Raw genomic sequence first — 11,117 nt, 5'->3', positions numbered from 1 at the left:
ATATTTGTTGTACGTGAAAAGTGAAAAGATTGTCATCTGTGGAGTAATGCTTTTCTTTTTTTTTTTTTTTTTTAAATATAATGCTTTCCCCTGCATTCATGCTTAACATTTAGAACCTCATTTAACTATTATTTCATAATATTCCGTGTACACACAAAATTCTGTGTAAACTAATTCTAAAAAATCACACAAAAAGAAAAAAAAAAGAGAAAAAAGAAAACATTGAAAATAGACGCGTCATCTAACAAAGGGGAGTTAAGTCATTAAACCTTAACTTTACGCAATTATCTCCCCTTTTAGTGGCAGGACTATTTTAAGTAATCCATTGACATTATCTTAAATCGATAGAAGTTTTTATTTGCATACATTTATATTGATTTTACACCATTTTCTTTTGTAAAAAAGCAATTACTTATTTGATGTACCAACATTATAACGTCTTAAACATTTCATTATATGATGTTAAACTTTTGAAATAATTCATATGAGCATGAAAATTGAATTAGTTATTTAAATGATACCGTATTAAAGTTATGGATGACTAACATCAAAGAAACGTGTCGTAAGTCGGTTTCTTTTTCTATAAACTTGATTTTCTAGTAAGTTTAATTTTCGAATTTACTACGAACACTGCCAATTTTTAATATATAACGATGAAAACAAACAACGATATTTACAATGTCCGTGAGGAATTCGAATGCGATTTGGGGCGTGAAAATATTATTCGGAAAGTAATTTACCGATAGAATTAAAGTGGACAAATCAGACGTCTAGTATTGTGATTCATTTGTGTTTCTAAGCTACTATAAGCTGTAGTTCTTGAGTGAGACACTGATTTTGGCAAGAACCTACATTTGTATGAGGTGATTCATAATAACTTGTAATATATATGGCATATTTTTTTTTCATAAAGTATAAATACATTTGTTTTGTAGTTTTTTGTAGCATGAATGTCAGGGTCCACATAATCAATCTTTTGCATCGAAAAAAAAAGATCAATGTTGGAAAATTATTAATGAAAATAAATATTTCGAAAAAAGAGTTTTTGTTGCTCTTTTGTTGTTGTTGCTGTTAATCAATTTTCGTTCGCTTACAAAAATGTTTTGAATTAATAAAAAAAAATTGGTTAAAATTGTTTCAAAGAATAGGCACGTCCATCTTTGTTTATATTTTTGTAAGAATTAAACGGCATATGTTTTCTCGTTTTTTTTTGTTGCTTTTATTTTCTTAGTAATTCTTTTTTAAATAATTTTTTTCTCTGGTTCGTAATTTAAAATTTGTTGGCCACTTTTTTTTTTTTTTAATATTAATATACTTTTTTGGTATACACTTATTTTTTGGTATACATTTATTTTTGATATCCATTTTCTTTTTCCAATTAAGCAGCCATGGTATATTATTATTTTATCTTTTTTTTTTTTACTTTAAAGAATGATTGAGAAGAGAAGGTTTGAAGAACCCCGGAGTTTATTCCCCGTCTGTTATGTTCCTCTCCATACCATAACATCCTTCTCAACCATTTCCGTGAACTGGTAGAATTGTCCCTGCGACTATAAAAGAAGGCATTTTAACTCCCGAAAAATGCCGCTTGACATAAAGTCAAGGGGTGGACTCTTTGCAATGTCACCTGATGACTGATTCACATGATGTGGTCCTCAAACCACTCCGCCATTCTTTGTCCAGTTTGTAGTCATTCAATGTCCCTTCATTTTCCTTTTTTTTTTTTTAAATTTCAATTAACAATTGCATTTTATCAGGATTATAAAGTTTTTGGCAAGGCGATTACCTGAATCAAACAACTTTTTTTCTTAATAATCAACACAATAACCAAATGATATTTTCAACAATAAAATAAATCCAAAAAGGAACTAAATATAATTTTATGGTCAGGGGCGGTACTGGTAAATATGTTGGTTGGCTCTAAAACTGTTGTAGATGTGATTATTGCGTCGATGGGATTATGGTATTTATAAAAGATTATTTCAAAGATTAAATTGTTTATAAAATCAGACGATATTATAAATGTGGATTATTTGGAATATTTTTCTCATCTTTCAGCTCTGAATTTTTGAAATTTATATTATTTGCATTCACCTGAAGAAGGAGGTCGGAGGTTAGATCGACCGAAACGTTATGAAAACAACAATGAGAACAGTAGTCTGAAGAATACAAATAATACGAATTTTCTCATTTTAGATATTATTTTCTGAACGTTTCTGTCGATGTAATCTCCGATATTGTTTAGGTACTATACGATTATGAAGAAAAAAAATAAACTTCGAGATTCCGCATAGATTTCCCAAGTTTGTCAAGTTCAAAGAGATACACATGGAGATTTATGATCGGAGGTTACATCGGCCAAAACGTTGTTAAAATAGATAACAACAAAGATGAGAATAGTAGTTCGAATTATCCACATAACACAATCTATCTTCGTCTATTTCGAAACATGATATTATAAATCTTTAAATATAATTATTTCGATTCTTAATGTATGTTTATCAATTAGGATGCGAACATAAATATAAAAATGAAATTTGATGGACTTTTTAAATTTCATTTGACATGTTATAGTTAGGATTCGTTTTTAGGCGAATTTTGTTTTTAAAAATAATTTATTTAGAAATAATTATATCTCAATTTATATTTTTAGTTAATTGTCAGCCTTACCGACAAGCAATATACAAGCACCAATTAAAAATAACATGGGATTAATAATAAATCAAAATAATAACCATGTTCATATGAAAACGATCTAGTTGCAAAATCAAGTTAAACGAAGAGAAAAAATGTTACATCGTAGGGCTGTAAGAGTGAACGGAATGACTTGGGTTTGATTCAAGTATCCTGTTCACTCGTGTCGTTTGAAATCATCTCACTGTCAGCGTATGGAGTCGTTTCAAAGTTGGTTTCTTAACCATTTAAAACAGTTTCAATTGTATACTTTGCGAAGGAAATTTTTTCCGTTCAACATCTTGCACCGTTTTTACATAAGTTTTAGAAATTTAAAATTTCAACAAAATTAAAAATATTTTTTAAACACTTGATTTGTTTTATTAATACATAAATCTATCCTGTTTCAATTTTTATTGTTAATCTGAAATAAAACGCTTAAAATATAGTTTTTTTTTTAATAAAGAAACATTAGATATAATATGAAAAAGTTAGATATTATTTGAAAAGTTTAAGATATAAAAGGAAAATTCATTGAGAAATAAATGAACGCCCTTTTAAAGATCTTTTTATCAGGGCTTTGAACCAAGAGTATAAAACCACAGTTGCTTCCTTTTTTTACGGGATGATTTTGGAGTTTAGTTAAAAAAAGAGAGCAATAATGAGATTATCTCTTGGTATTTGTTGACTAATGAGAGTTTTACAGTTGCGTTCTTGGTTTTTTGAAGGGGAAATTTGGGAGCTTTATTTCGGAGTGGAGTGAATTTTGAGACGATGAAAATATTTATTATAAATTTTAAATATCCGAGCACCGGTAATATACGTACAACTTAGTTTATAATTTAACATAAAAAATTCTACATAAGAATAAAGAATAAATCTATATTATATATATATATATATATATATATATATATATATATATATATATATATATATATATATATATATATATATATATATGCGTGTGTGTGTGTGTGTGTGTGTGTGTATGCGTATTTGTATATGTATGTGTGTATATGCATATATGTGTATATATATATGCCTTTCTATATGTGTGAATACGTTTCAATATATCCACATATATGTTTCTTTGAATATAAATATCCATTTGTATGTATGTGCGTATATGTATGTCTTGTATATATATATATATATATATATATATATATATATATATATATATATATATGTGTGTGTGTGTGTGTGTGTGTGTGTGTGTGTGTATACCTTTGTATGTTCGTATATATGCGTGTTTATGCGGATATTTATTGTATATATATATGTATATATCTTTGTATGTTCATATGTATGTGCGTATATGCATATATATTGCATGTATGTATATATATATATATATATATATATATATCTTTGTATGTTCGTATATATGTGTGCATATGCATATGGTTCTGTATGCGTATATGTACATATATGTGTATATATTTTCGTATATATATGCATATGTATACATGTGTTTGAGTATGTATATATATTTGAATATGTCTGTTCATATATATACATATATACATATATATATGTATGTATATATATATATATTAATGTGTGTTTATGCATTTTTATATGTATATATACGCGTAGACAACGACACATATATCTATTTATATAAACTTATGAATATTCTGTTTCTTTTACAATATAGATACTTTTATTTAAACAGTAGTTGAAAATATTATTTAACACAACCACAATTTTTATCAATATTATTTTTATTATTTATTTTTCATTTGTTTTTTGTTTTTTATAAAAATCTGAAAGTATTAGAAGATATTTAAAACGTTATTTATTTTTCTCCTTTGCACAAAAATATTGAATTGTCAAAATTAAAATTTATGATATCAACGATAGGTGTCTGTGTCCACTACCTGATATGGACATTTATTTTTTTTTTGGAGGGGGGGCTGGAGGAGCGAAAATATACATTAATAAAAAGATATGATTTATTTAACATGAAATAGTATTTTTTTATGTTGTAGAAATGTTAACTAAATTTTTATCAGATTTCGAATGAAAACTTCTGACAAATGTTTGTTTTAAACCTAATATCGAAATCCTTATGATGAATAAAATTCCAATCGTTCCAGAACTACAAAATATATTACACACACATATACATATATATACATACACAATGCAGGCATACATACATATATAGTTATTTATGAGCTCGTGTTTTAAGATATTTTATATAGTTTAGGAAGGGCCTAATCTCTCTCTCTCTCTCTCTCTCTCTCTCTCTCTATATATATATATATATATATATATATATATATATATATATATATATACGTAACTTAAGAAATTTAGAGGTGTATATATAAATTCATATATATATATATATATATATATATATATATATATATATATATATATATATATATATATACAGACATAGTGTATATTTACGTAAACATACTACATATATGTATAATTTTTAGGAGTTTCTTATATATATACATATATATGTATTTACTTTCATATATAGTTATATATGCATTAGATATATATACAGACATCTATAAATGCACACACACACACAATGTGACTTTCTTCCATTCATCCAGAAAAAGTCTTACTATAAAGACGAAACGTCGATGAAGACATAACTTGGTTTGTTCTATTTTTTAAAAATCTCAATTTGTCGGAATACTATTTCTATTATTCTCCTCATATATATATATATATATATATATATATATATATATATATATATATATATATATATATATGTGTGTGTGTGTGTGTGTGTGTGTGTGTGTGTAAGCTTTGATGGCATTTAGATAGCTTTAAGGACTGTTAATGTATATACACATATACCTATATTTAAGGAGTTTCAATATATGTGTATATTTAAGATTTATGTAAGTTCCAAAAATTATATATATATATATATATATATATATATATATATATATATATATATATAGTTATTTTTATGAATATCTAACATACATGGATGAATATGCGCATATGTGTGTGTATGTGTTTGTGTAAGATAAATACTGCGTGCTTTGAGACTCGTATAAAGGACAGCTAACGTTAAAAAAGGTGAGAAAATTTCTCAAACATTTCAGCCCTACGTTGCAAATGGCGATTAAACTGGGTGAGGCAAAATATTGTTGGTAATATAGACATCAGGATTTTAGTTAAGCGCAGTAAATTTGATAAGTAATCATGAATTTAAATGATAATTTAAAAAGAACATGCAGTAACTAAAGGGGAATAACTCATTGTAGCAACCAATCTAAGGGAGATAATTCCATTTTAGTAATTTTGAACCAATCTCGAGGCAAGCAAGCGAATGTACATAAATCATGTGAAGTAAATTCTTAAAAGGTTGCTAAAAGAAAAAGCGAAGGTTATTTTTAAGTACACATTTATTTTACACGTATATTTATCACTTTATTTCTGACAGAACCGCAGTTAATATCACAGAACGAAGAGAAGCACTTTTGTGTGTGTGTGTGTGTTTATGTGTGTGTGTTTGTGTGTGTGTGTGTGTGTGTGTGTGTGTGGTGGAAAATAGCATAGAAATATGGCGTAGTCGACCAGAAAAAGGAATTAACAGGAAGTTGCTTTCTGCAAGTTGCATGCCAAGTTCGCTGAAATTCGTGTTTGATTTTATTCCACGATTTTGGTCTTATTATTGGAAGACATTGGTAAAGTGTAGATGAGAATAGAAAGGAGTGCCACTTAAAAGCTAGACTTTGAATTTCGATAACACGAAGAGAAAGAAGATAAAAAGAAACCAGACATCTTATTTTTGAACTCGTATCGAGGCAATCTTAATGATCCTTGTCGACGGGATTTCCTAATGGTCTGCATTTATTGCTACAGAAGCTATTAATTGGCTGATGTTATTTAATCCTTAGACACAACATGACTTTTCGAAAGAATTGGATTTTCTTTGACTCTTTATAAAATATCATTTAATTGTTTTAACCCACAAAATATGCACAAAAAGAGGGCGCGACGTTTAACACCAGAAACTCACGAGGAATAAAGTGTATGTGGCATTTACTCGATGTAATTACAGGATAATCCAACTATCTCTTTCTCTCTCTCATGTATGAACTACTGGTTGATTACATTTTTTAATTGCATATATTTTATTCTATTACCAGTAAGAGAAAGCCGTTTTATTCTGTTACTAGAAAACAGGGGAAAAATGTTTTATTCTTTTCCCAGAAAAAAAGACAAACGTTTCGTTCTTTTACTAGAAAACAGAAAAAAAAAATGTTTTCTCTGTTACCAGAAAAAAAAAAGACAAACGTTTCGTTCTTTTCCCAGAAAAAAAGGAAAACGTTTTATTCTATTGCTAGAAACCAGGAAAAAAAGTTTTCTCTATTACCAGACCCCCCCCCCAAAAAAAAACAAGCGTCTCGTTCTTTTACCAGAAAAAAGGAAAACGTTTTATTCTATCACTAGAAAATAGAAAAAAAAAATGTTTTCTCTATTACCAGAAAAAAAGACTAGCGTCTCGTTCTTTTACCAGAAAAAAAGAACACGTTTTATTACTAGAACACTCCCCCCCCCAGTTTTATTCTATTACTTGATAAAAAAAAGTTTTATTCTATGTATAATAGAAACACGTTTCAAGAATTTTAACCATCCTATCATATCAGCCAAATTCCTCTCCTATTTAAATAAATATAAGTTTTCACTCTGCGCCTCTGGTTATTAGAACTGCTTTTAGTCTTTCTGAACAAAACGAACTGTATTCAAAACATACGATCGTTCACCTCGATTATTCACCGAGCGATAATCTCTCGCCTCTAAATCTAAATTCAGTCAGCTGTAAGAAAGCGATAGGTTTAAGTCTCTCACAAAGAAATCCTTTCGGTCGTTTGTAAATAGGCATTTAATATCAGTTGAATATCAAACTGGCATTTGCTCTTCCACCCTTGTTTCAAATTATTTTTTGTGTGTGCTGTTTTCTCCATTGTCTAAAAAGAAATCATAAAAAGGAACTCTTTTTTTACGCGGAGAAACAGCATAACGATACTGCCGACATGTTTTTATAAGAAGTGCCTTCATTTACTTCTTCTTCTTCTTAATAATAATAATAATAATAAAAAAAAAAAAAAAAAAAAAAGAATGGAATAGATCTGTGTTTAATCTTGCGGTTCTGCTGTCCGGAGAATATAATTTTTTTAAATTTATTTTAATTTTTAAATTTTTATAAAGTATTTTTTGTAAGTCTCGTTTTTTTTTTTTTTTTTATCTATAACATTTTAAAAAATAATATATTCAAAATTGTGTCGTATACAATATAATCCTTCTGTCTATCTCCAAGTTTTTGGTACCATTATAAATATACGAGATTTGCCTTCTACAAGTTTTAATTTTCTTTTTTTTTTTTACTTTTTATTTTGTCTCGGTTAGTACGGAATATTCCCGACCAACATTTTCGAGAAAAAAAAAAAAAAAAAAAAAAAAATTCAACCAAAAAAGAAACAGAAGATTTTTTGTTTTATAAAATTTAAGGGGTAAGTGTTCGATTGAGGTAAAAGCCGATTCGCACCCCCCACGGGAATGTGCCCATCCGTGAGTGGTGCTTAGTCCTAGCATTGCCTCTCACTGAATTAGCGAATGGGGGAGGAGCTGATGGGTTGACTGGTGGGCGATATGGCTGCAAATGGCGTTCCTTTTTGTGTACCCCACACTATCCCATCAACTACCCCCCGCCCACGCCTAGCCGTAGGCTTCCTTGCCGGTGGCTGCACTAAAGCCGGCCAACGGCATGAAGTGGATGCCATTGTCCGTGATACTCTTTTTTCGCGGTCCTTTCTTCACTGTTTTTTTCGACGAACCAAAACATTCCATGGCGAACCGGAACTCTCTCATCATTTCTGCACAAATGGAGCGCTGCAAAAGACAAAAGAAATGCACAAATATAGAAAAGGAAAAACGTCACAATGTTTCTGAATTTTTGAGATGAGGATTAATCATTCGAATTATTTGGATTAATGTTCTCGCACATTTCCACCGATGTAACCTCCGAGGGCATCTTATCAAACCCAGGAATATTTCTGTCGAACTCGGGAATCTGCACGGTATTTCAAACGGACCCTTCGACATCTTCTTTTTTATTTTGTACAGGAATCACCACTTATCAAGGCCCCAAGGCCACTCGAGGATAAGGGTTACTGGGTATACATGTCAATGTGATTATAGCGTAGTAAACATTAGTGGGAATTTTGTAAATCGGATTACTTAGGGCGACGGTTCATCAAGAACTTGTTTACGTTGGACTTGAAGAGAATCAGATTGTAGTTGGCTGGACCGTGCAGATTTCCGAATTAGACATAAAAATTCTCCAGTTCCACTCTATTAAAACGAAGAAATTCTTTTAGTTATAATTTTATTTTGAAAATTGAATCTATTGCTTTTAAAAAGTCCGTGTCTTTATTTTCTTCTATCTATCTTTCTGTTTCTTTCGTCCTTTACCTCCCAAATCCCGTCACTTCGGTCTGCGCTTAGTGTGCATATGTCGAAATTCATACTAGCTCATTACAAAATATAAGACACTTTTCTAGAAAGTCACAGAAAAAAAAAACGTCTGCATTGACCACACTATTTCAATTGTTGAATTAACACGTATAGTTTTGCATGAGTATTTGTTTTAATAGGAGTTTTACAGGCCAAACATGAAAATAATTAAATGATTTACATTTTGATTTTATTATATTGTATTCAAGCAGACCCACAATCAGAAATCGCATATGAACAAGAATACTTCCGGTTACTCACATACTTCCGGTTACTCACATACTTCCGGTTACTTCGAAATGTCATTCAAACCTACAATACTATTTTACAAACAACGAGAGATAACCGAAAAAGCTTTTTGTTGCATTATGGAGAAGGGGCTATGTTAATAGCGAGTAAATGAGCTAGTATGAATTTCGACATATGCACACTAAGCGCAGACCGAAGTGATAGGATTTGGGAGGTAAAGGACGAAAGAAACAGAAAGATAGATAGAGGAAAATAAAGAGACGTAAACCGACATGGCGCATGACGTCACGGTATTACGTTTAACAGAGAAAGGAAGGTTTTTATCAGAGTTATGTGTAGAGACAGAGTGAGGCGGACGTGTGACAATAATGTTGTAATACTTGCAAAAAGTTAAGATCGTCTAAAAGCGGGACACTTCTCCTTCGATGTCTGTTCGTTAATAATAATAAGTTAGTTAAAAATAGTTGATAATAATAAGTTAGTTAACGGAAAAATAAAAGTTAAGCCAGTCTCTCTTTCTCTCAAGTGTGATCAGGTCCAAAATGAACTACACTAAACTCCGAACGAACGTCTTTGTCTATATTTCTGTGCGAAGAAAAGTCTATTTCAGCTAGCTACACTAGCATATAAATGTAAGTCTAGGATTCAAAAGAGAGTCGCCAACTTGATAGGTCCTGAACTGTCATCGAAGCTTCAGCTTCTGTCCTATCGATGAAATGTTGCATTCCTCTGCCTGTTCTACAAGAATTTTAATGGTGGATGCTCTGACGAACTACAAGCCCTTGTAACCCCTCGACGTAAATACCTCCAACAAACCCGAAAAGCAGCAAAATCCCACCCCTACACAATAGATATCCCTAAAAGTAAGAAAGCTTTCTACTCCAATAGTTCCTTCCTCAGAACTGTTAGACTTTGGAACTTCCTTCCGGATTCCTGCTTCCCCAACTGCACTGACATGCAGAAGTTCAAGTTTAATGTGAAGAGACATCTTGCTGCTCAACTCCCTACATAGTATCTCTGCAACTTATGTCCCCTATAGTAGCTCCCGACATCAAAGTGGCATCGTGCCTTGTTTGGGGGTGAAAATGGAATTAAAAAAAAGTCAACAGAAATTATAGCATTCCTTTAATAATCTGGCCCCTGTTGATTTTGCGGTGGGATGTTAGTTTTGTGCAGTTCTAGAAGGTCCACCCTCCCAAGCTTTGTATTTTTTCTTTGAGAAGGGTCTAGTTTATTGCTAATCGCCTGATTCGCCCTTATCAGAAAATGCCGACGGGGCGGCCCAAGCACTTTTTGCAGGTCAGAGTACCCCTCATCGGGGGCGCTGACTTCTCAGTCTCACTTTTCGACCCTGGTGTCACAGTTCTTTTAGTAGCATAGAACTAAATAACTTCATTATGAACAGAAATCATGCCGCAGTCATGACATACAAGACCACTGAGATTTGAATGTAATACCCATCAAGTAACCCTTGGTACTACTAGTGGGGGGTACCCGGCGTTGCCCGGGTATTTGTAGGTGTGTGTGTTTGGTGTGTGTGTGTGTGGGGGGGGTAAATCAGAACAAATAGGAAACTTAACGATAGCGAGTAGCGATTAAAAAAAAAAAAGATGAAGGGTTGGTGGCATGTGGGCTCGAACCCGGAGCCTTGACGCTTATAGATTGAGCCTGAACACCTGCGC

The 11,117-nt window shown here is 31.2% G+C and overlaps 1 protein-coding gene across 2 annotated transcripts in view; it reads right to left on the bottom strand.

Moving 5' to 3' along the window:
* Nucleotides 1-7,958: 7,958 nt before the first annotated feature.
* LOC145249442 (glutamate receptor ionotropic, kainate 2-like) overlaps nucleotides 7,959-11,117 on the bottom strand; it is a 1,370,511-nt gene continuing 1,367,352 nt past the window's right edge. For both annotated transcript variants that reach the window (XM_080110999.1, XM_080111000.1), the window contains one exon: nucleotides 7,959-8,562. In XM_080110999.1, the coding sequence (XP_079967125.1) occupies nucleotides 8,389-8,562 (174 nt within the window). In that variant the 3' untranslated portion in view covers nucleotides 7,959-8,388. The remainder of the gene's footprint in view (nucleotides 8,563-11,117) is intronic.

Source organism: Euprymna scolopes, chromosome 28, assembly GCF_053919585.1.
Source record: "Euprymna scolopes isolate OS-2025 chromosome 28, ASM5391958v1, whole genome shotgun sequence".
NCBI lineage: Eukaryota > Metazoa > Mollusca > Cephalopoda > Sepiida > Sepiolidae > Euprymna > Euprymna scolopes.
The sequence above is the reverse complement of the archived record's forward strand: the minus strand, read 5'-3'. Positions and strand labels throughout refer to the sequence as shown.